At 36.8% G+C, this 26829-nt stretch overlaps 1 protein-coding gene across 1 annotated transcript in view; it reads left to right on the plus strand.

The window, feature by feature from the left end:
• Positions 1-26829, plus strand: part of ADCY2 (adenylate cyclase 2) — a 586315-nt gene that overhangs the window by 543649 nt on the left and 15837 nt on the right. Inside the window, exons 21-22 of the mRNA XM_069076933.1 lie at positions 15883-16029; positions 18410-18517. Of these exons, the coding sequence (XP_068933034.1) occupies positions 15883-16029; positions 18410-18517 (255 nt within the window). The remainder of the gene's footprint in view (positions 1-15882; positions 16030-18409; positions 18518-26829) is intronic.

Consider the following 26829-nt stretch of genomic DNA (forward strand, 5'->3'; position numbering starts at 1 on the left):
ATCTCTCTCTCTCTCTGTCTCTGTCTCTCTCTCTCTCTCTGTCTCTCTGTCTCTGTCTCTGTCTTTCTCTGTCTCCTGTCTGTCTCTGTCTGTCTTTGTCTCTGTCTCTCTGTCTGTCTCTGTCTCTGTCTTTCTCTGTCTCCTGTCTGTCTCTGTCTGTCTTTGTCTCTGTCTCTCTGTCTGTCTCTGTCTTTCTCTCTCTGTCTCTGTCTCTCTGTCTGTCTCTGTCTGTCTGTCTCTCTCTCTTTCTGTCTCTCCCTCCATCCCCATATGATAACAGAAAAAGAGAGAATTTCCTGCCTAAGGAACTTGAGTATGTGTAGCTAAATAGTGTTTCTCTAAAGAATTCAAAAAATTCCAGAGACTCTGTTTTTTTCTGGTAAACATTAATCGAAAGGAAAGTGGGCTAAGTATTACATATACATCAGATATTTCAATACCAAATTTACACAGAAAACAAAAGTGTTCCACTTGTCAAGAAAATTCAGCCTCTTATTAGTGAAAGCATAGGAATTGTTGAAGGTTATCCAACTACTTAAGATAGGAATTATTTACTCTGAATAGTCACAGGAGGTCTCCAATTTTGCCATTAATTTATCCATAATAGGTGTGGCTAGGTGGCACAGTGAGTAGAGTGCTGGCCCTAGAGTCAGGAGGACCTGCATTCGATACAGCCTCAGACACTTAACACACAAAACAAATACTAGCCATGAGACCTTGGGCAAGTTATTTAACCCCAATTGCCCTCCAAAAAAAAAAAAGCAAAAAAAAATCGTTCACAATAGAAGGCTTGCCCTTAAAAAGAATTAATAGGGCCAATCAGGTCTTGGAGATGAGAGGCAGTATCATGCAGTGGGCAGAGCACTAGTTTTGGCCCCCCAAATTCCCCCTCTGCTATTTACTGCCTTTGTAACTTTGGACAAGACATTTTCCTGTAGGCTTCAATTCTGCAAAATGAGAAATTATTTGATACTCACTAAGGTACCTCCCAGCTTTATGTCCTATGCCTATATCTGGAAGAGGTTCTATGCTTTAGCCAAAATGTAAACGTAGAATGTAGAACATGAGATTATTGTCCCCTCCTCTCATTACTTAATGTTCAGTTATATGTTATATAAAATCCAAGGGTCATACTGTCTAGTGTGTTTTCTGTTATTTAATATAGCAATATGTGCATATAAAAGCTTTAAAAACTATTTATCATACCTTATTATCATAAGGTCAAACTCTATGTCCATTGTAGAGGGAGAATCAGGTCTCAGATATATGGAACAGTAAAACCTAGGGGAAAATAGTCTCTTTAACACCTCCTAGCTAGGCTCAATGACTCAAGGATATATACATACTCTTCTAGAAATGTGCTATTGACTTAATTCATTTTTCACAAAAATTAGACTTTGAAATATAATAATAATAGATGGCTTTTTATAGACCTTTAAAGTTTGTAAGGTGATTTCTATGTACTATTTCATGTGATCCTCACAACAACCCTGTTGGGAAGTAATATTATCATCCCCATTTTACAGATAAAGAAATTGATTATGAAAGAAGTTAAGTGAATTATACAGGATCACATAGGTAATAAGCATCTGAGGAAGGATTTGGATTCAGGTCTTCTTGACTGCAAGTCCAGTGCCCTATCAAGATGCCTTAATAAAGCTATTTTTTTCTAAAGATTTTGTTGAAGGATATTAAAGTTCAGTGAAAACAAACTGCATATGGGTGATTTTCCATCTTTTTAGGTAAATGCTTTTCTGCTCCTTGCTGAGAACATCCCCATCCCTTCCTTATATTTTCAGCCGGTGACTCCCACCACTACAGGAGCCTCCTTTGTACTCCTTTTCTGATGAGGAATTTCACCCCATACCACAGTTAAGAGCAAAATGAGCAGCCTTTTTGTGATATTTCTTTGTAGGAAACAAATGAAATTAAGCTGATAACTGAGTAGGATGAGTTGTCTCCCAGGAGAACTTGAGAAAAGAAAGAACTCTTTTTTTAGTTCAGAAGCTTTCCCTTCCATATACATAATTGTATCACGCTCTCCCTCATCCGCATTCTAGTTGCACTTTTCCAGTGGAATATTTTAAAAATCCTTTGAGCCTTGATAGAGTATTTTGAGGCTTATGTCTCCACCAACACGGAAGACAAATCCTCAACAATTTTAGGAGTTGCTGTGGCTAAAACATTTCCACTGGAAAATGATGGCAAATGAAAATGTAAAGCCAACTTTTAAAGATAATCTCTAGAATAATTTTCCTTTTCTGATAGTTTTTATGTTCAACAAAAACCTCAGCTGTAGCTCACCATGGGAAACCATTCTAATCTCTTTTTCTGGAATTCATCTGGTATCCAAATATATTCCTGAATATACCTAGCAGGAAGTATTGCATAAAGATTAATAATAACTCAGGTAACAGGTGGTGGTTGTTGTTGTTTTAATACTAAGAAGTGTACTTTTAATTTCTATGATGGCTATATCTGGAAGAGGTTCTATGCTTTAGTCAAAATGGCCTTCTTGCAGTTCTTACACATAAGACTCCAGCTCTTGTCCCCAAGTCCACAAAATCACTCTCTTCTTACTCTCTTTCCTAGAATCTCTTGTTTCATTCAAAATTTAGTTCAAATATTATATTATGCATAAAGCTTTACCTGATCTCCATAACAACTAATACCTTCCTCCACCAAATTACATTAGAATTACTTTGTATATATTTAATATTTCCTAATAGAGTATAAGTTCCTTAAGGGTAAAAACTGTTTTATTTCTCTTTTTCTCCTCAGTCTAACATAGTGGTTAAGAGTTTGTAGTCACTTAATAAAAGCTTGTTGACTGATTGATCTTAAGAGAAGGTGACTTCAGTTAAAAGTAAAATGAGATATAATGAACTTCACTCTGTGTAACTAAAGGCACTGCTTGAAGTCAGGCATTTGGGATAGCAAGCAATGAATAGTAGACAGGGATATTAAATCAACAAGATACTGCTTTATAATGACTTTTCCAGTCTGTTTCTTAGGCCACTGGGTTCCATCTTAAGGGTTCCAACAAAGCTTTCATCACAGCTGTATTTTTTCTTTATCATGTTAATTTACAACATAAAAGAAGCATAGCCTTGGCAACTACATGACCCACCCCTGTAAAATGTGGAACCCTTGGAGCCTGGAAAAAGCTCAGAGATCCATTTCTCTGTTTGGAGCCTCTGTTCATCACATTTGACCAGGGGATATATCCAGGGTATTTTGAGAGACCTCCAAAGAGTTATTGTGCACATTGAAATAGAATGGCTCTACTTTAGTTAAACCCTTAAAACTTGCTATAATAGCAGACTTCTATCAGGAAAGAGGGAAACTCAATGGAGACCAGGTCCCTGCCAGTCATCTAGGTTTTTTATACCCTGTAAAAGTAAGAGATGGCATGTCTTCTTTGTGAAATATCAAGGAGGCCAATGTCACTGGATCAAAGTGTATATAACAGAGAGTAAGGTATAAAAAGACTGGGAAGGTAGGAGGGGTCTAGGTTGTAAAGGACTTTAAAGGCAAACAGTGGATTTTGCATTTGATCCTGGAGTTTACTGTGTACAAGGTGACATGGACTTGAGTTTTTAGGATAATCATTTTACTGCCTGAATGAGGATTGATTGAAGCAGAGAGAGACTTAGGGCAGGCAGCAGACTATTGCAGCAGAACAGGCATAAGGTGATGGGGGGCTGTACTTTTCTTATCCTACACAATTCTTATCCCATAAGACCTTCACAAGGATATATCCAATGTGCCGAACACCTCCTTGTTCTTTTAGCATCACTGAACTTCCCATTTTCCACTCAGATTGTTCATTTAGTGCCTATAATTTTTGCAACATGACTGTCAAGTCCATTTTCAGAAATACATATCCTTATAACAAATTATCATTGTTAACATGCTATATCCTTCTTAATTTTACCATGTATTTTCTCGGATTCTATCCGCCCTAAACTCCTACTATTCAATTATTGATTCAGCTTATTGTCCATCTACATTGCCTACTAAAAGGTATACATATCATGGACTAATTTCACACCTTATTCATCTAGTTATATGGCATAGTATAGGTAGAATGGGTTTTATTCAATTAATTTTTCTCACATGGATGGTTGAAGGTAAATTTCTTTTAGTGCTGTGAAGAACTGAATGTTGTAAGTGACTGAAAATGCACAAGAGATAAGATAAATTTGTAGTTAAGATGAACATAGTGAAAGATAGTAGAGAAATCCATCTCTCCCCATTAACCCTAGCAATTATATAGCCTCAAAAAGATCAATGATAAAGAAATGGCAAATGAAATAGGAGTAAATTCCTCCATCCAGTCCAGAACTGTATGGAAAGACATCTAGAAGAAGGTAAAGGCTGGTAGAGGGTTCCAGCTAGATCACATAACATGAAACCAGTAGAGGTTTGAAGGGGACAGGACTTAAAAACTAAACCTCTGGCAACCAGACCATAGACTAACAGAAATACAGAACAGAAGGGAGATAGTGTAAAACTCATAACAGACATATCGCTCTGAAGAGCATTATTGCAGTCTAATGATATAACCAATACTAGTATGCTCAATTTATATGCCAGCACTGACCTGTGAGAACAGAACCAGAGAACAAGTTATTGCAAAAGAAGGGAAAACCTGTATGTGGATTACTCAGAGCACTGAGATCCTTAGAAAGGCAGAGTCACCTTGATACCTGGACATCTGGGTTCTGTGGGAGACCTTGATCAACTAAATTTCAGAATCCTACTGGAGGTTGTGAGAGCTCCAACAGAGGACAAAACCAACTCCTAATTAAGGATAATTCAAAGTGAAAGATAAACAGGCTCCCTGAAGATAGAGCCCTCTGTGGATAATTAGAAAGGTGACAAAGTGACGGATTGAGAGTAAAGGTGGGACCTCATATTAGCTACCTCATTCAGACTGGCAGTGGTTGAGGTACTACACTACATAGAGAAGGGAAAATGAACAAACTAGGTCCATCCAACATATACAAGAGTGACAAAAAGGACTGACTTGAACAAAGGATCCCCAAACGAAGAATGGAAGTAGAAAATATGAGTAGCCAGAAATACACAATGAAGAAATAATGTGAGTTAAGACAGAGCCTCAGGGGGGAAATATCCTTGGCTACAGAGACCACAAGAGTGGATGGAAGAATTCAAGCAAGATATGAAAATCTCTAAAAAGAAGAATCAATCCTTAATATGAAAATACCCCTAATTGTCAAAGTCAAAATCTAGAGCTTCCAAGTCAAAGAAAAACATTTTACAAATAGCAGAGAAATAAAATGTAAGAATCAAAGATCATAGTCAAGATCACATAAGACTTAGTAGCAATAACTCTAAAAGAGGGGGAGAGATGAAATGCCCTCTTCCAAAGGGCAAAAGATAAAGGCCTATAACCAAAAATAACTTATTCTTACAAACTGAATATAATTATGAATGAGGAAAAATAGACCTTTAACTTTCAAACACTCCTGAAGGAAAGTCCAGAGCTCAGCAGAAACTTAGAAATACAAACACAGGAAACAAGAGAAACCTAGAAAGGAAGATACATTTGAGCAACTGGAATGGTCAAAACAATAAATTATGTGTTTATAGTCTAGTATGGGGAGAACAGTCAAGTGTCCCTTCAGAATTCTAAGGTAATCAGATCTCACAGTGGGAGATAAATAAGACATATGGCCAGGGTGTGATTTTGTTGTGTTTTATTGGTTTTTAGAGCAGAAAGAAAAGAGAGAGAAAATGAAATATACTAAAAAAAATGAGAAAGGAAGAATAATTTACTATTTTGTATAGAGTTGGGAGGATTGATCTCATGGCCTTACTATTAATCTGAGGTTAGAAGAGGAGGATTAAATGCACAAAAAAATAAACATATATTAAAGTTACTAGGCATATTGGAGGGTACTACAAAAGGAGATGATGTATGTAAGAGGGAAAGTAGAGTTACAAGCAAAAAAAATTTCATCTTTGAAGAGTTTGTTATAAAATGAATTTTTATGTGATTTTTTGTTATTAAATTTGTTATTAAATTAAAATTTTATTTTGTTGTTAAATTAAAATGTTATTTTTTTGGCTTTTTTTTTGGAGGGGGAAGGCAGGGCAATTGAGGTCAAGTGACTTGCCCAAGGTAACACGGCTAGTAAGTGATAATAAGTGTCTGAGACCAGATTTGAACTCAGGTCCTTCTGACTCCAGGGCCAGTGCTTTATTCACTGAACCACCTAGCCACCCCCATTATAAAAGGTTATTAAAAAGAGAGAAATAAAGTGTAAAGGTAAGTACCAAAGATGGAGGTCAGAGATTGATAGAGAAGAGAGGGAAAGAAGATGAGTAGTAAAGCACTTTAATTATAGATTACTGTTCCTTATCAGATTCCATATTTCTCTGCTTCCTTCATAAAAAGGAGACTAGGAGAAAAAAAAGAAAGAAGTGTAAGAGGATATAATGGAGGGAAATATCCAATTAATAATAATAGAGAATGTGAACATGAAAGTGTCAAATTATTAATGTTCTTTTAATTGCCAAATTTAATGGCTTTTTCTCAATCCTCATTCTTCTTGATCTGTCTTTGGCACTATCTTCACACTCTTCTCCTTCATACTCTCTTTATAAGTTTTTGTGATACCACTGTCTCCTGTTTCTCCTCCCACCTGTCTGCTATTTCTCAGGCTTTTTTCTTAACCTTCATCCAAGTTATTTCAGCTAACTGTGGGTGTCCCATTGGGCTTTGTCCCAGGCCCTCTTCTCTTCTTCCTCTATGTTGTTTCACTTGGTTGAATCATTGGCTATCCTGATTTTAACTATCATCTCTATGCTAATGATTCTCAGATCTAATTCTCCAGCCCTAACTTCTCTCTTGACTTCCAGACTGACATCTCCAACTGCTATTGGACTGCTTGAACTGCAAACATCTTAAATTCAACATGTCCAAAATTGAGCTCATTATTAAACCCCCAACTATCTCTCTTTCTAACTTCGCTATTAGTAAAGACAGCACCTCCTGCCAATTACCCAAGCTCACCAATCAGGTATCACTCTCAGTTCCTCTTTATCCTTCCACCCTACCCCACTCCACATTCAATATCTTGCCAAGGCTTGTCTATTATACCTTTGTAATATCGCTCCTCTACATCCATCTCTCTACTTTGGCGCTGCTACTCTGGTGCAGGCCCTCATCACCTCACACCTGGACTACTGCAACAGTCTGCTGTTTGTCTTGCCTGCCCCAAATCTTTTCTCACCCCAATCCATCCTCTAATCTACTGTCAAATGAATCTCTCTAAAGTACAAATCAGACCATACCTACCACCACCACCACTCATACTTCAGTGGCTCTCTGTGACCTCTAGGATTACATAGAGTCTTCTTCCAGTTTATATACCCTTCACCACCATGGACTCAGCAATCCAGTGACAGTGCCTTCTTTCTGTTCCTTGAAAAAAACACCCCATCTCCCAAATCTAAACATTTTCTCTGTCTGTCATGTATGACTAGAATGTTCTCCCTCCTCATCTCTGTCTTCTGACTTCCTTCAAATCCCAGCTGACATACCATCTTCTACAGGAAGCCTTTTCCAATCCCCCTTAATTCTAATACCTTCCCACTATTGGTTATTTCCAATTTATCATATCTGTCTATAGCTTATTTGTATATATTGTTTACATGTTGTCTCCCCCATTAGACTGTGAATTATCTTTTTTTGCCTTTCTTTGTATTCCCAGCGTTTACTATAGTGATTTGTCTATAGTAGGTATTTAATAAATGTTTATTGAATGAATGAATGAATGACTGGGATGAACTTATCTATAAAACAGAGGAGGGTAGCAGAATCCAACAATACATTGTTTATAGGAAACACTCTTGAAATAAAGATTTACTTCAGAATGGGGCAGAATTTGTGCTTCGGGCAAATATCAAAAAGCAAGGGTAGCCATCCAGATCTCAAATAAGGTAAAAATTATTTGGTTAAAAGAGATAAATATTGGGGGCGGCCAGGTAGCACAGCGAGTAAGAGCACCTGCTCCAGTGTTGAGATAGACCTGGAGATCGAATCCCGGGCTCAGACACTTAGCAACCACCCAGAAACACCTGGCCGTGTAACCTTGAGCAAGTTACTTAACCCCAATTGCTTAGGGGCGGCCAGGTGGCTCAGCGAGTAAGAGCACTGGCTCCAGTGTTGGGACGACCTGGAGATCGAATCCCGGGCTCAGACACTCAGCACCACACCTAGAAATAACTGGCCATGTAACCTTGAGCAAGTTACTTAACCCTGATTGCTCAAAAAAAAAAAAAAGAGATAAATATTTACACTACATCATGTTCAAGGACACCATAGAAAATGAAACAATAAGGGCAGCTAGGTGGCACAGTGAATAGAGCACTGGCCCTGGAGTCAGGAAGACCTGAGTTCAGATTCAGCCTCAGACACTTAACACAAAAAACTAGCCGTGTGACCTTGGGCAAGTCACTTAATCCCAATTGCCCTACCTCCCCCCCCTCCAAAAAGCAAAATCATAATAATAGGATACTTACTATATATGCACCAAATGGCATAGCATCTAAGTAATTGAAGGAAAAGTGATGAAATTACAGGAAGAAATAGAAGAAAATGATTATATTTTTCTTCTTTGATGTATTCCTTTCAGAAGTGAATAAACTTAATAAAAATGTTAAGTTCAAGGGGTGGGGGAGCATAGTCATCAACAGTTAGAGGATCAGGAAAGGATTTATGTAAAATGTGGTGCCTGATTTTCACTTTGAAAGAATACAGAAGTTCTAATCCATCAGTCAACATCTATTAAGCACCTTCTGTGTACAAGGCATTGTGCTAAGTTCTGGGGATACAAAAAAGAGGCAAAAACAGTCACTCTGCTCAGGGAGCTTACAGTCTAATGGAGTCTAACAGAAAAAGATGAAGAGAGGGTACATTCCAAGCAGCAAGAACAGTGGCACAAATGAAAAGATGCAAGGTCATGTGTTATGGATAGGAAGTATGTCCACCCAGCATGGTACAGTGATAAGAGACCTAGATTTGGAGTCAGAGGACCTAGGCAAAACCTTAGAACTGCTCCATGAATTACCATGGGCAAGTCACTTCACATCTTTGGAATTCCATTTCTTCATCTGAAAAATGAAAGTTTCGGACTAAGTCATCTCTAAGGTCTAAAGAAGATCTTCCTAATGTCTTTTTAACTCTTCATTATTTAGTATTACCTTTTTATGGTCTTATGAATTAGGGGAAAATGGTCTCTGGCAGAGATGAATTTAAATATATGTTGTTATAAGCTACAAATAAAATTGCACATGATTACAAAAAACTCTATTCTGTGCTATGGAAAAAGCACTGGATTTGGAATCAGAGGACCAGGGTTCAAATCTTGCCTTTGATACTTATTATCTATGTGACTTTGGGCACATTCTAGCCTGTCTAACCCTCATTTTCCTCAGCAGGCACTGGGCCTTGAGTTAGAAAAACCTGAGTTCAATTCTGGGTTCAGAAACATAATAGCTGTGTTACCTTGGGCAAGTCATTTAAACTCTGACAGTCTCAGTTTTCTCTGCTGTAAAATGTGGATAATAGCACATGCCTCTCAGAATTGTTATGAGGATCACCTAAGATATTTATTAAGTATTTAGCACAATGATTGGCCCATTGTATATGTTTTATAAAAGCTCATTTCCTTCTTTTCTTCATCAACAAAATAAGAAATGGAAGGGTCAACTAGATGACCTTTGAGGGTTCATCTGGCTCTAGATCTATAATTCTTAATAGAGACTCCAATATTTTGAATTTCTCTGTCTTCAAGTTCCTTAATCACTAACAAGAAAGGATTGGGCCAGAAGACCAGAATTCTGGGCCTGATGAGAAGGGAGTACCCTTAATCATATCAAGGAGTAATTTTGGCACACATCCCTGGAGAAAGACCTTGGGCAAACATGGAGAGATTCAAGCCTTCAAAGAAACAAGTTTTAGAAAGGAGAAGTTGGGATGCTAAGATTGAGATGCTACTTATAATATGGCCACTTATTGTCTTTCTCTCCATTCCCCATTCTTTTCCTCCTTTTTCTCCTACAATTTTCCCATTCTGAAGCCTTTTCTGGTAGTCTTATTTAGCCTTTTTTATGTAATATAAGCTTTAGAGTTAAGAATTACTTCCAAGATGATATCCTTGTTGTATTAGGGAAGAGGGAGGCAGTCACACAGCACTCTCAAACAGGGAAATCCCCCATAGCTCCTATTCTACAGGGAGACACTGTATTATGCAGGTGCTTTAGACTGTTTTAAATGGATGCCTTCAGCAGGCTATTTTTAGACTGCTGAGTTAATATAGAATGATCATTCCAAAACCCATTGCAAATATGACTGTAGGACACTCCATCTAATCCATTTTGAATGAACTCAGGCAGAATTCTCAACACTGACATTGCTGCCTGAGCTAATCTATGCATAAGTGGGCTTCATCAAAAACAGAGGAAGAAGAAAAGACCTGGTTTCATGACATGGTGTTTTTTCATTAAGTTTGCCTCATTAGTATGCTTCAACATTGCACAATTTCTGAAGTGATATATAAAATACCCCATGACTAAACAGAGAGAAAATTAGTTTGAACTAGCTTAAAACCATTTCATATTGTAATGAGTACTATAACTGATTATATGGGGCCAGCTAGGTAGCACAGTATAAGGCCTGGAGTCAGGAAGACTCATTTTCCTTAGCTCAAATCTAGCCTTAGACATTTACTAACTGTGAAAGGCAAACCACACCAGTATCTTTGCCTTGAAAACCCCAAGTGAGGTCACAAAGGGTCAGATGAGAGTGAAAAATGACTTTAAAACAGATTATCACCTCAATAAAAATAGATAATGATTTTTAAGATGAACTATTAAAGTCATTTTCTACTTTTATTTCTAATATAGTTTGACTATTTTTAATAGTATTTTATTTTTCCCAACTACATGTAAAGATAGTTTCAATATTCATTTTCATAAGATTTTGAGTTCCAAACTTCCTCCCTCCACCTTCCACTCTCCCCTCCCCAAGATGACAATCTAATGTGGGTTATACATGTGCCATCATGTTAATCATATTTCCACAAGACATGTTGTGAAAGAAGAATCAGAACAAAAGGGGAAAAACATTAGAAGAAAAAGAAACAAAAAACAACAAAAAAGGGAAAATACTATGTTTCAATCTGCATTCAGATTTCATAGTTATTTTTATGGATGTGGATGGCATTTTCCATCATGAGTCTTTTGGAATTTTCTTGGATCACTGTATTTCTGAGAAGAGTTAAGTTATTCTTCACAGTTGATCATCACACAATGTTGCTGTTCCTGTGTACATTCTTTTCCTGGTTCTCCTCATTTCACTCAGTTGATAACTATTTCTTGAGTCAGGTAGGGACTACTTCAAAATTTCACTATTTCAAAATTTCCCATGCATTCTGAGAATATTCCAACAAATATATGCCCTTCCATGCTTCAACAGAGTTTTTTTTCCTAATTCAGTATTAACATTCACAAACTATGCTGATATAAGAAATAGCCATTTTCCTTTGGAAAGGAAATTCATTTCCTTGGAAATGCTTTTTAATTTTTTCAATTTAAAAAAAAGTTAAATGCTCAGTCATAAGAGCACTTTATTCAGCCTTTTCCATTAGCTAAATACATTTAAATAATAGGTGATGTCAGTAACAGTATTAGTGGTTGGGAGATAACTGTTACTTAAGCTTTTATTCTCTACAATGCAACTTAATTGAAAGTTCTTTTCAACATACTTTTGAAATAATTTCCACCAGGGTTATCTGGGTCTGCATCAAAACACCTTCTGTCTTCAATCTCACCTGTTCCCTGACATCAGCAGGTTCAAGAGCCATAAAACATCTGTTCCAACAAGAGTTGTTCTAACCATTTGCACCATGTGGAGCCTTTTCTGTATGGCCTGTAAGTTGTTGTTGTGTCAGGAACATTTGTAAAGAGCCCCTGGAATGAACATCACACACAGCTTTCATCAGATTTTGAAAAGACCTCATTTTGCCATCAAATCCATATTCCTGCCAAAGTCCCCAGGTGGCATTGCTTAAGTGTGACTCTGGGCCAGGGTACTTCATTCCATAACAGCTGAGGCTTGATCAAAATAAGCAGCAGATGTCACCATAGACATCAATGTGATACTCTGCAAGCAAACAGTACCACCCTTAGCCACTATAATAGCTGTTTAAATTGATACAGAATGGATTATTCAATGGTGTCATCACTCTAGCTTGTAAACCGTTCTTCTGGACTGAGTACATAAATGCCAAGTTAACTCTGAATATCAGTTCTGGCTCAACTAATTCTGCCTTTTATTTCTTAATGGAGAAAATTCTCTTCTGCATCTAAATTATCACTAAACAGAAAATTAGGCAGGGAAAGTGACTCTTTAAGGCTCCCAAGTAGCTTAGTCCTGCAGGGCACCCATCCAAAGCACTCCAGAAGATTAAAGAATTACTGAGCATAAAGACCAATTACCACATGCTGGTGGATCTGTGGACTGACAGGACCCCCATAGCCAAAGAACATGATAAAATGGAAAGAATGCTGGCCTTGGAATCAAAAGGCCTAGTGGATCACAGTGCAAATTCAACTATGAATTATCTCTATAATGTTGGCCTAGTATAATATTAGTAATAATAATATTTATATTTTAAGATTTATGAACTGATTTCCTTAAAGTAATCCTATGGGACAGATAAGAGAGGCATCATTATTTTCATCCATAAAATGAAAGAGTTGGACTAGATAATCCCCAAGGTCTCTTCTAGAGCTGACATTCCATTATTCTACATGAGTGTGTATACACTGACCGTGGAAAACCACTAATTTCTACCCATTGATTCTAGAGAAACAGGGACACAGTTGGAAGGGTTAGGTAAAGTATGCGGCCACCTACTGTGAAATATGAAAGGGTTGAAGGAAAAACAGAGTTTTTTAAATACTATTTACTAAATTAAAAAATAATTCCATAAAATTATATTCTTAATGGTTCATAAGGGTCAATCTTTGTGACAAAACAAGTCATGTGTGTAACAGTGAGTGAAGGCTTAAAGCTTCCAATGGATAACAGCACACAAAACCCAGAATTTTCCAATTTTGTCCAGGAGACCCAGATGCTTTGTCCTAAATTTCTTTAATGACCATCCACTTTCTTTCCCCATTCTGGCCATCCTGGGATAGAAGGACAGTATATTCTTTTTAGAATCAAGTCAATATCAGAAATTTGCAGAATCCTCTAGAATTTTTGGTAATGTTTCAAACCATACAAAGGATTTCTGATAAACTCCAGAGAAGCTGTGAGGAAGCTAGACTGAGCTTCTATTTTTTTACAGCTCCTTTCCCTGTCCTAGCAACACACACATGTGCATGCACATGCACATTCACACACACATAATTTCTATGGAATATTAAGATTCCTTGCTCTTTACTCCCATAGGACACATCTTGATGGCCAACATAGCCTCAGATCATACTAATCTCTGAACCTGAAGACACAGAATCATCACAGATTACTCCCAAGCAGTGCTTGCTCTGCTAACTATGCCCACACACTAGAGTACTGCATCAGTTTCCCCACAGACATACAAGACACCCTGAGTGGAAACACCCATAGCATACAGCACATGCTCACCTGACTCCCTTCCTATAAGACCAAACTCACCCACAAGCACACTAACATACCTACAGAAGAAAACAATCAGGTACACAAGCCCAATACAATCATGCCACCTGAAAGCAGCTAGAGCCCTCCCTGCCTTCTCCTTAGGCTCACCTTTCATGCCCTCCTCCTGTAGATACAGTGTGAAGGTTAATTAGAAAACATTAGCAATATTGAAATTTTCTTTTTCTCCTTCAGAGGCAGCTAGGTAGAACAACAGAGAGAATTCTGGGCCTTGACTAAGGAAGACTTGAGTTCAAATCTAGCCCCAGACACTGGGTGACCTTGAGCAAGTCTCTTAACCTTTGTTCAGTTACCTCAAAAGTAAAATGAGGATAATAACAGCACCTACCTCACAGGGTTGTTGTGAGGACTAAATGAGGTAATATTTTTAAAACACTTAGGATAATAACTGGCACACTGTCCGTGCTTAATAAATGCTTGTTCCCTTTCCTTTTCCTTTTCCCTTATACATCGTGGTTGATCACAGCTCATGGGATAGGGAGGGCCTGAATTCGGGTAATGATGGTAGAAGTAGTGAGGAAGAGATGAACGTGGACTTGATTCAATAGATTCATAAGACTTGATACCTGAGAGGACAGATGTAAGACAACACTAAAAATTCAAACTTGGGAGGCAAGGCCATGCTGTTGGCAAAACTAGTTCATTCAAAAAGAGAAAGTTTATGGCAAAAATATTAAGTATAGTCCTGGGACATGTTGGTGTTGGAGTATACAAAGGTAGAGTTCTGAGTCTGTAAATTAGGAGAGAAGTCAAGTCCAATGACGTACATTATATGTAGTAGTATTAATTTTATGTATGAATTGTGATTTACAAGAGAACTTTGTAGACATTATTTCATTCAGTGCTTACAGCAACACTTTGAGGTTAGTAGAACAAGTATTGTCCCCATTTTGCAGATTAATAATCAGATGGCTGATCAGATAACAAAACTATTGAAGTGACAAAGTCAGGGCTGAAGCCCATGCCTCCTGCCCTCCTTCAAGTGCCCTTTCTATTTAATAATCACTACTGGGATACAGAAGGAAGCTTTTTCCATCTTGGTTGTATTGTAACAGGTTAAGTTGTATTCTGCCCTAGGAGCACTTGATCCTGAGGTATCCAACCTGCCATCAGAACCCCAAAGGACTTTTATAGTGGCCCTATTGGAACCCATTCTCCTGGGCAAAAGGGAAATTGAGATTTCACTTAAACTTTGAAGGAGTTTATTAAAACTTTGAAGAGAGTGTTATTATTTATAGAAAAAGAAGTATATTGAGAGAACTCTAGTTTTTTCAGCTTGCAGGTAGGGACACAGCAGAATAGAACACTAAACTCTGTACTCTATGGATTTAAATCTACAGTTTAAGTAGAATCCAAAGACCATGGTTCAGAAAGTATTGACTCCTATTTATTACCTTAGATATTTATAATAACAATAATCATTTATATCACATTTTAAGGCTTGAAAATTACATGTTATCTCATTTGATTTTTACAACAGGTTTCACAACAGTGAGGTGCCACTGTTATTTTTACAAATTAGAAAACTGAGACTGAGAGAGGATAAGTGACTTGCTCAGTGTCACATAGATTAAGGGTGTGAAGCAGGATTTTAACCCAAATCTTCAGGATTCCAAGTTCTGCACTCTATTGATGATGCCACCTAGTGGTCTAAGTTCTCTTATGCCATATTCTTTAGCTTCACAACCTCTGAAATTTCTTGTGAAGTATCTATTTACAAAGAAGCCTTTGTAAAGACAAGTTATGAATAAAAGATGATAATTACAAGTCATTATTATGTAGTAATTGATAAAGGACTTTAACAAAGTCTTTATTCAAAAACTTATTTAGAAACAAAAAACAATGTCAAACATAGTACAAAGAAGTAATTTGATATGTTATTCCATTGCAGATGAAACTCATCTGTAAAATTTACAAGGAATTTAACTTTAAAAATTGTAACTGAAATTAATTACAAATAAAAAGGTGTCAATCTGATTAAAAGATAATGTTTTCCTTTTCCGTGCAGAAATCTTATCTTGTCTTAAGCTTAATGATTTTGCTTGAACAAATGGTATTGTCTAAGAAAACACTTGAATTCAAAACTTTTTATGCCTTATGAAAAATGTTCTAATTTACTGATCTTTTTTTCTCCTGTGTAGGACTTGTATCATCAGTCCTATGACTGTGTCTGTGTCATGTTTGCCTCTATTCCGGATTTCAAAGAATTTTATACAGAATCCGATGTCAATAAAGAAGGCTTGGAGTGTCTTAGACTCCTGAATGAGATCATTGCTGACTTTGATGATGTAAGTGCTAATGTAGGTGGGAAATGACCTATGTGGATACAATAGGAGAACATATCTTCTTGGGACTTTTACAACATAAGGAATTAGAATTATATTTTAAATAAAATCAATAGGTTTGGAAACAAGGGCACTAATGTAGAATTTCTAATGACCAGCATTATAGTCTTCTGCTGGCAGTGATTGGTAGAGTCCACTAATCTAAATTTAGCCACATTGCTGTGACAAGATTTAGATTCGTATTTTATCATCAGAGTTAATAGGATTATTATAATCCACCATCAAAAACTGCCATAGAAAGAATGTCATATATGCTCTAAATGTCAATGAAATTTCTAGAAAGAAATGAAGCTCAAGGAAAATTTTCTGATGGTGGCTTTATGTGTAAAAAGATATTAAACATATTTTTTACTTTAGGCAATTCTCTGATCAGGATGTGTATTCAAAAATGATTAAGTGATTTGTTGGATTCCATCTTGAAGCCTATATGCAGAACTACCATCTGTTCTTTAAAATAAAAGTAAATTATGCTCCTTAACTCCTCCTTTTATTGCAGAAGGCACAATGTATGCTTCTTTTTACAAGGGTATGGATTTTAGAATTCAAAATGTCACATTCTTTTCGCTAACATTCACTACATTATCTGAATATGAGAAAAAAAACAATGTTTTCCTTTCCATATGCAGATTCTTTAGTTTCAAGAATATTCTTGATGCTCCATTATGATCATACATAAAATGGGGAAAATGTAACATTTATTGTTATACATTATCTAGTAAGTCATGAACACATTTTCATATGAAATAATATATTTAGTCAGCAAGTTTTCCTAGACCATCATTCTCCCTTTTCCCCCCACATTTCTTACATATCTACTTTCTTTCTTCATCATTGGGCAATTAGCCTTGAAAATTTTCAGTTATATTAACAGCTTATTTTATAGGATCTTCTTTGGGAACCAAATTGTCTGAATGTTGTAATAGATACACAGCAATATACAGTGGACTGTGTAATATAGTGAGAAACCATGGAATAATGTATGTCCTTCTCTAACTTAATTGGCTAAAACTTTACCCTGAGGCCATGAATTTTATGGTGAATACTTCCTGTCTCCAAGTCCAACCAACTATTCATTGTGCTACTCAGCTAAGGCCAAGAGAGATTAAATGACTTTTCTAATATCACACATTTAAAAAATGACAGAGCTGGAATTCAAATCTTAAGTCCTATGACTCCAAATTCAGTATTTTCCCACTGTTCCATTCCTTTATGTAGATAGAGATATAGAGAGAGAAATGTGGATTTAGATTAAGATAAGCATATGTACTCTCTCTAGAGTATGAGTAGATTTAATACTACCGATATAAAAATGAATATTTCCTCTTTATAAATGAAATTATATTTAATTATGTTGCCTGTAATTCTATTAAGAGTCTAATACTCATTCCCAAGGCTTACAGTGAGGATAACTGGATAAAATAGAAGGATAAATGGGATGGAGAAGGGGACATATTCCATTTCTTCTGTTGGTATATTTAATTCCATTCTCCCCTTTCTGAACAGAAGTAAATCATTTCATATCCCCTCCTACCTTGCTTTCTCCTCTTCCTTTCTCTTCCTCTCCTCACCCACCCTTTCACTTTCCTTTCTGTTTCTACATACTGCCCTTTTCCTTAAACTATGTTCTTACTTCAACCACTTTGTATTACATTATTCTGACTACATGGGACAGCTAGGTAGTGGATAGAATCCTGGACCGGAAGTCAGGAGACTCATCATCCTAAATTCAAATCTGGCCTCAGACACTTAGTAGCTGTGTAGCCTTGGGCAAGTCACGTAACCCTGTTTGCCTCAGTTTCTTTATTCATAAAATGAACTGGAGAAGGAAATGGCAAATCATTCTAGCATCTTTGCCAAGAAAACCCCAAATGGGTTCAGGAAGAGTCAGACATGATTGAAATGAATAAACCACAAAATTTTTGACTACATTTGTAATGATCAGCCATTGCATGTAAACTTTTTATTGATTCAAAGCATCACATTTTTAAGAAAGTCAAAAATGGTATTTCTAACCAAGAGTCATGAAAGTTACTTGGAGCTATCATTAACTGGCTTCAGTATTTATCTTGATTCCAAATTCTGAAAGACATTTCATGTCAGTTTGAAAGCAACTACTCAGCTTCTTTCCAAGAACATACTCCTCATGAAATGCAATCTATTAAACTATTCCCTCTTACTAAGGTAAAAGTCTAAGGTAAATAAATAGCACCCAAAAACAAGTTCACCTTGCCATAAACTTGGTATTTAGAATGCTGCTAACACATTCAAACTTGAGTCAGTGCAAGCCTGAGTAACTGAATAATTGTTATTTATTTCTTCATAGTTGCTGTCTAAACCAAAATTTAGTGGAGTCGAAAAGATCAAGACCATTGGAAGTACTTACATGGCAGCCACAGGACTGAGTGCCACGCCCAGCCAAGAACACACACAGGTACAGCACCAATGTAAACAGCTCGATGGCAAAAGTGATTGTACATGTGCACTTTGGGTTCTTTCACAAAGAATTAGAACATGTCAGGACAAACCCTTCCTAATAACACAGAAGCCAGACTCCTGAGGTTGTGTTTATACAACTGACACTCACTTTGTAAAGTTGATAATTATCCAGATTTAAAAGACCATTCTCCCTTCTTCTCATGGCCAATTTGGCACTCCCCAAGGGCTCAAGAATAAAGTAGATATTTTTTCATGAAGCCTTTCCTGAGCCCCCCTCCCCTGTTACTAGTATCTCCCCCCAAATACATTGTATCTATTTTATTAGATATGTACAGAAATTGTTTCACTACTGTCTTTATAGACTGCTCAGCTAGCAGTATCTAACCCATTGTTCATTGATTGATTGTTCTTCCTCCTCTTGCTTTGTTTCTTTACACACTCTCTTTTAATTCTTTAAATTTATTTTTAAATTTAATTAATTAAATTTTAAATTAAATTAATTTAATTATTTAAATATAATTTAAATTATATTTAAAAATTAATTTTTAAAGATAATTTAAATTATATCACTGGCTTGCAAGGTTTAAACTCTCACCTCTATACATATAACTATCATATCTGATTCCTCCCTTCTAATCTCTCTCTAGTTCCAGTTTCACATGTGTAATTGCCTTCTAGACATTCCCACCTGGTTACCACTGGATATCACTTTGAATTTAATGTTTTAAACTGGTCCTCATCTTGCCTATAAAATTAACTGTCCCTTCTGCCTTTCTAGCTTTTTATATCAGGTTTTTTTTTAATTCTCTTTGTTACTGAGGTTAAATATCAAAGTGTCCTTTATTCTCTCCCTTTCCACATCCTCATAGCCACAGTCTTTCACTGTCCAGGGTCCTTTTGCACCTACCTAGATGACTTCAACATTTGTCTTATGTCTTTCGTCTCCATCCTATCTCCTGAGATAGTTGGCAACTTCAACATATATAGTAATGATCCCTTTGACACTGAGCTAACTTTCCTTATCTATCTCAGTTCCACTGCTATTCATTTCCTTTGCACTTGAGTAGACAGTTGGTAAGACCACACCGTAGATTGACTATATTATCAATTATTGCTGCTTTGCCCTCCAAAATGTTAAGCTTCATGCTACCTCTCTACAAACACTATCTCTTTATCTGGCAACTGTCCCCACTGTCTCATACAATTTTACAATGAACTCTATCCCCCTGACCCATTCTACTTCACTCAGTATATTGACCCCCATCTGGTTTTACTTGACTCCCTTCCCAACCTATTCTTTAAAATCAACTACTTGTCCTCACCAATACTGCTTTGTATTTTAGTCCTTTCATGGTTCCTTATTCTGCTGGTCTATAATGCTATATAACCTCCACATTTGCCTCTACTCATGTGTATAGAACACAAGTCACCTTTGCCAGTATACACAGTCCACACTCTATGCATGTCTATACCCAAATTTTATGCTTTCTTATGACAAAGCATTATTGAGGAGGTTACCATGTCATATTACCAAATATAAATTCAAAGATAACTATAAAGCCAAATCTCCACAACCTACCCATTAGCCAAATGTCAATATCCTGTCTGAAGATTCAGCAGGAACAATCCCTTAAGGGATTCAGAGACCCTTCTCTACCTGCCTCAGCTGGCTCAAAGATGTCAATGGCACATAAGATGCCAGGGAACTCATTCTCCCCACATCAGCTTCCATTCCCTCACCTTCTTATCCCTACCCCTCCATGAGTTAACCTAAATTCTTTTAATGTTTCAACTCTTAGATCCACCCCTTCCCTTTCTAATAGTCCTTGGTCAGAGCCCATTTTCATTACTGTCCGGAGTCTTCCAGGCCTAACAGATTTTCCCTCTGTATCCCTAGGTCTTTCTGTGTGCCCTGAAAATGAGCCCTCTTATATGCCCTTGCCTCTCAATTCAAATGTGAATTCCTTGAAAGTAGGGATCGTCTTGCTTTCCTATTTCTATTGCTAATGTTTAGCACAGTTTTTTAGTATAAGAGTAAGCATCAATTAATCAAGACTTTCTTCTCTTTCCCCAAGCTCCAAACTTTCCCCAACCTCACTATTAACTGATGGTCTTGTGGCCTACTGAGAAGACTGAAGCCATTAGATGTGAGATTCCTAAACTGTCTCCTCCTCTATCTTAAAATATATCTTTAGATATGTCTATATGTTCATACTTCCCTTAAGTCTTAGAGGAAAAGGCAATCTTATAAGGTTCACAAAGCTTTTGGAATTAGGGTAAATCCTTAATCTAGTCCTAAATTTAATACCAAGTCTGTGATACCAGCCCCTGCCCTGATGGCTGTAAAGAATATTCTGCTTGTGGTAAACTTCAATTTAGTGCACTATGTCACCAAGGCTGGGGGAGGGGGAGAAGTAGAGAAATATGAGTCAATGTAGCCTCTCAGCAAAAGTCAAGTAGTTAGATCAAGCACAATTAGGTGAGGGAGAAGTGTTTAATGTCCATTGACCTGGGGAATTACCTATCCAATCACAAGAAAGCCAGCAGTGGACAACCATAGGGCATAGGATCAAAGTAGATGATCAGTATGGAAGGAGACATACCAATGGAAACAACAAGGGTGTTATCCAGGCTCAGGGAAGAACCAGAAGGGCATAGCCTCTGTTCTGAGGGTCAAAGAGCCTAATGTCAATTTAGTACAATAGATAAATAAGATAACTTAACTACAAAGGGCCTATCCAGACAAATTCTTGAAGTAGATGCGTTTCTTCTGCACATTGTCATTTTCTCTTCAGAGTAGGGAACATCAGAAACTTTAGATCCTTCTCAAAGCTATGGCTCCAGATAGACAATTGGGAGGAAAAAACAATTGGAAGCAATATACATAAAACAAAGGCAAGCATAAACAAGAGTGACAAGGCTCTAAGTGAACTATTCTAAGTCAAGCATTTTATAAATTTTAATGTGTGATGTCACCTACTCTTACTGTTGCTATTATTGTTATTAGATTCCCTATGGAGGACATAAACTAAGTTCTACAGGAGTATATAAAGGATAGGAGATGTCACATTTAACTAGGATGACCAAAAAGAAAAAAACATAATACAAGAAGATGTGCCATTTGGGTTGGGTCTTGAAGTAAGAGTAGGATTTTAGTTTGTTTAGATGGAGGGTAAGTCATCGAAGACCTCTATAATCTGATACCAATTTACCTTTTCAACATCATCTATTTACAAAGGAAAGTAAAAAAAACCTCTAATTCTCCCCCACCCCTAAATTAATTCAAGGATTCTTTGATTTCAGTGCATGAACTTGGATGGAAAAAAATCTATACATACACGCACACACATATCTTTATTTTCCCTAACATCTGACTTCAAATTGTCTTCAATTATGAATTTTCTTAGAACAAAAGTCAAAACACTATTCTAGAAGAGTTCCATAGTTTTCATCACCAAAAAGTTCCATAAGTCACTTAACCCCAATTGCCCTACCTTCTCCCCTCCAAAAAGCAAAAAAAAACATTTAAAGTATGTTAGAGAAATAAGTTGAGAAACAAATTGATGACAACAATGGAATTGTGTGAATGTTTTATAATTATATAATTTTGGTGACTGTACAATCTGAAATACCATTTTTATCAATATTTATAAAAATATAAAGCCTTGTTTTACTTTTAGGGACGTGTGGAGGAAGGCAAAATGATGATTTTTTTTCATATTGAGTCTGAGAAATCAATGAAATATCCAATTGGAGAAGTTTAACATGTGACTGGCACTGCTGGACTAAAGTTGTAATAAAAGATGAGAAAGCGAACTACAAAGAGATAGAGGGGGAAGGAAGGAAGGACAGAAGTTATACACACATACACGTGTGGGAGTCATTTGCATGGAGATGATAATTTAACTCATGGAAGCAGCTAAGATCAGCAAGGGAGAGAGTATAGAGAGGAGAAGTGAGTTTGGGAAGTTTGGGAGACCCTCCTACTTAATGGGATGGGAAATAGAGGTGAAATGTGATATAGTAGATAGAGTGGCTGACTTAGAATCGACAGTTCTTGGATTAAAATCCCACTTCTGGTACCTGTAGATGTGTGACTGTGGGAACAGCACTTAATCCCTTAGTTTCTTCTTCTATAAAATTGGAATTACAGTAATTATAGTACCTAGTTCATGGTATTTCTTTGAGGTTCAAATAAGTTAATATGAAAAGAAAGAGCTTTCTAAACTTTGAAGTACTTGATATATGTCAGTGATGCATCAGCAAAGGAATCTGCAAAATAGCCAGAGCTGTCAGACAGGAAATCACAGGTCCCTAATGCATTGACACATATACAAATGATTACCTAGGATAAAAGTCATTGAAAGGAGACCTGGACTTCAATTTTTGACTCCTGGCAATAACACCAGGTAGATGGTCATGAGCAGCTCATTAAACTTCTTTCTCTATTTCCTTTTATATTTAAACAAGGAGTGATAATTGTTTCATTATCTCCCTCACAGAGTACCAAGCCTCTAGGTGAACTATAAGTAACTATAAGTAAAACATTTTATAAACTTTAATGTGTGATGTCACCTACTCTTACTATTATTATTGTTATTAGATTCCCTATGAAGGACATAAACTAAGTTCTACAGGAGTATATAAAGGATAGGAGATGTCACATTGAACTGAGATGACCAAAAAGAAAAAACATAATACAATAAGATGGGGCATTTGGGTTGGGTATTGAAGTAAGAGTGGGATTTTAGGTTTTTTAGATGTAGGGTTAGTCATTGAAGGTCTCTATAATCTGATACCGATTTACCTTTTCAACATCATCTCTTTCCTTTCCTTTCCATAATCTGTTCCAGCCAAATAGCTCAAAGTGACACAAATGTGCCCTGTGTATTCTCATCCTTCTACCTCTGTGAATGACATTTCCTAAGAACTTTCCTGTTTTTCTGCCTATACTGTCAGAGTCCCAAGTATATCAAGTTAAAACAGAGTGATAGGAAATCAAAAGACATACTGTGGATGGTTTGGAGTGACAGATTACAGACTTAGAATTTTCACAGAATTTAGTCAGTTTTACAGGTGGCCTCCAGAAAAGGGGCATGATTTTCCCAAGGTCACACAGGAAGAAAGTAGGAAAGCATGGCTTCAAAGCCAGGTCCTGAAACTCCAGATTTATTTTTTTTTCCTAATAACACAACAGAGTTGTTGACAATGGGGAATCATTGAACATTTTTGGTTAGAGGAGGAATAGCATGAAAGCCCTGCTGGAAGGAGAATAATTTTGTGACTGTTTATAAAACTGGTGAGAGTACTCAAGCAGGAAAACCATTTAAGCTACAGTAATAACCTTCATCCAAGGTTACAAGGGCCTGAACTAAGTTGATAGCAATAGGTATGCAAAGGAGGGGATAAATGGGAAAGACAGGTAAAGCAACAATTAAATGTCTTTGGTGACTGATTGGATGTTGGGGCATGGGTGAGAGAGGAATACAAGTCATTACACACCTATTGAATTGAATTATCTTCTTCCTTGGTCTGAAAATTGGATTGCTGAACCACTCAATCGAATTCTTATTTTTGGAATTAAGCCACATTCTCCCTTTATCTTTAACTTCTCTGAGCTTTTATCATTGCATGAAGAAGAAGAATACCCTCCCTAGCAACCTCAGAGGATTGTGGTGAAGATTAAATGAGTTTTTGGAAGTAAAGTGCTTTGTTATACTGCAGAGCATCTATTTGTTCTGAGTTACTACTGTTTCAATTGCTGTTAACAATGAGGTCCCTGAAACCTTCAGTTTCAATTGAAAGTCTTAAAAAAATGGGAACATGAGAGATCTTTGAGAAGAAACTGAGCATGTTAGAGATTTTTTTTAGATAGGAGTTGCAATTTGGGTTATGCCCTCTGAGGTTCCTTCCAACTCTCAGGTTCTGTGAGTCAGGGATCATTTGTTACACGTTTATTTGTCAGAAAGGAAATATTTTGTTGTGTTTTATTTTTTCCCTATAATGAAATTGTTCTTTCCAATGGTGGCTTACTGTAATTTTCCTGCAAAGTATATTTGTTATAGTCTTTTGCTTGTTGGTTTAACAGCTTGTGTTTCTAGTTAAAGAACAAATAGTTTTACCTCTAGCTGTGCATACCTTCATGAAATGTTTTCTCTCTAAGTCACAAGCTTAGCAACATTAGTGCCTATAATAGAAAAGCTTTCCATGTGTAATGATGCTCCCAAGAAATTTTTGTTTATGCTTTTAGTTGAAAGCAACTTTTCATTTTTAAGTTATTCATTAAAAGTAGAAAAAAAATTTCTTTCAATAGTATTCTAATTTCAAAGAGCTACAAGTACTATATCCTATTTCTTCTCTGAGTAATGGAAGCTTTTTTCCCAGGCCCCAGAGTCTAGGCCTTGCCTCACCTAGGTAATAGATAACATTTATATACTGCTTCAGGGTTTGCAAAGCACTTTGAGCTTCATAGAATTTCTGGAAGGTAGGTGCTATCATTATCCCTATTTTACGGATGAGAAAACTGAGAAAGGTTAAGTGACTTGCCCAGGGTCAAAACTAGGATTTGAACTCAAGACCTCTTGTTTTTTCATTGCTCTATGAAATTTTTCATCTTACTAAAAATATTTTCCCCTGGCTTAACTACTTTAAATCAAGAAAAAAAGATAGTCCATAAATCTTAGTTATCAATCAATAAACATTATTAAGTATCTACTATGTGCCAGATACTATATTAAGCCATGAGAACACAAAACAGAAACAAAAGTGTTCCTACCCTCAAGGAGCTTACAATTTAATACAGCTTACAATTTAATTTAATATATACAAATCAAGCAATATCTGTATGTAAATATATGGATATATATCAGATATAAATATATAATAAATAAGAAGCAATTAATAGAGGAAAGACAAGAATTAAGAGGATTTAGGGGATGCTTCCAATAAAAGGTAGGATTTTAATAAGGAATTAAAGGAAAGCAGGGAGATCCATAGGTATAATGGAGAAAGAAAAGCATTCCAGGCATGGGGGACAGCCAGAGAAAATGTCCATAGCTGGGAGTGTCTCCAAGACCAGTGTCACTGAACCAAAGAGTATGTGTCGGGTTCCAAGGTGCAATAAGCTTGGAAAGGTAAGAGGAGGCTAGTAAGAAAGGTCTTTGAATGAGAAAGAGAGCATTTTGTATTTGATCCTGGAAGAAATAGGGAGTCACTGGAGTTTATTGAGAAGGGGGAGTAATATGATCATACCTTTAGGAAAATCACTTTAGTGGTTGAATGGAAGATGGATGTATTGGAGGGATTTGATATAGGCAGACCCACCAGCAGGCTATTGCAATAATGCAGGGGTGAGGTGATAAGGGCTTTCAGTACTATGATAGAAGTGTCATAGGAGAAAAGATCTGAGAAACTTTGCAAAAATGAAATCAACAGGCCTTGGTGACAGATTGGCTATTGGGAGAAGGGGGCAAAATGAGAGATAGTGAGTAGACCAGGATGACTTCTAGGTTGGGAGCTTGAAATGGTTTGTAAGCAGCACTGTGGAGAGTGGGATAGAGGATTGATAAGGGAGGTATAGTAGGATTGCCTAGCTGCAGCGAGGGCCTAGTTGAGTTCTATAACATACAATTTTTAGTGGGTACAGTCACAATGGTTGCATGGCTTTTGCCATCTTTTTTCAGAAGGTTATCTGTAAGAGTGAAGGCATCAAATAGTGGGAGTGATCCAAGGTTGAGGCTTGTCTGAGAATAATTCCCAAAATTATAAGAGGACTGGGGACTCAAACAAAGAAGACAGTGTAGAGTTGAATTGGTTCACCAAGGGATCAAGATGGAGAGGAGAGTGGTTAGGGCAGGGACAATGGTCAGCAGGTTTTTATGGAGTATATTTCCTCTACATCCTGCTATTCTTTTAAAGTATTACCCTTATTCTCCCCCTTTCACTAGCCTTCTCTAGAATAAAGTATCTTTGCCCACTGCTCTGACTTCCTTTCATTTCATCAGTCCCCTTAAAAATGGCTTTTTTGTCCACTCCACTTAAACAGCTTTCTTCCCTTAAGCTTATCAGTGACCTACTTCTTGCCAAATCCAGACCTGTTCTTAATCACCATTCTTTTTGATCCCTTTGTAACAGAAACAGTTAACTCTGCTCTTTAGGCCACAGTGACACCATGACAGTTTAGTTCCCATTCTCTCAGACCATCCTATCCCTACTTCCTTCACAATCTTCTTCTTCCTCTTACCCTGAACTAACTGTGGAAGCTCTGACATCTTAGCAGAACTTGCATATCTTCAACGGCCATTACTA

The sequence above is a fragment of the Petaurus breviceps genome, unplaced genomic scaffold (genome assembly GCF_028583685.1).
Source record: "Petaurus breviceps papuanus isolate PSGF00001 unplaced genomic scaffold, PetGlider_PUasm1.0 151, whole genome shotgun sequence".
NCBI lineage: Eukaryota > Metazoa > Chordata > Mammalia > Diprotodontia > Petauridae > Petaurus > Petaurus breviceps.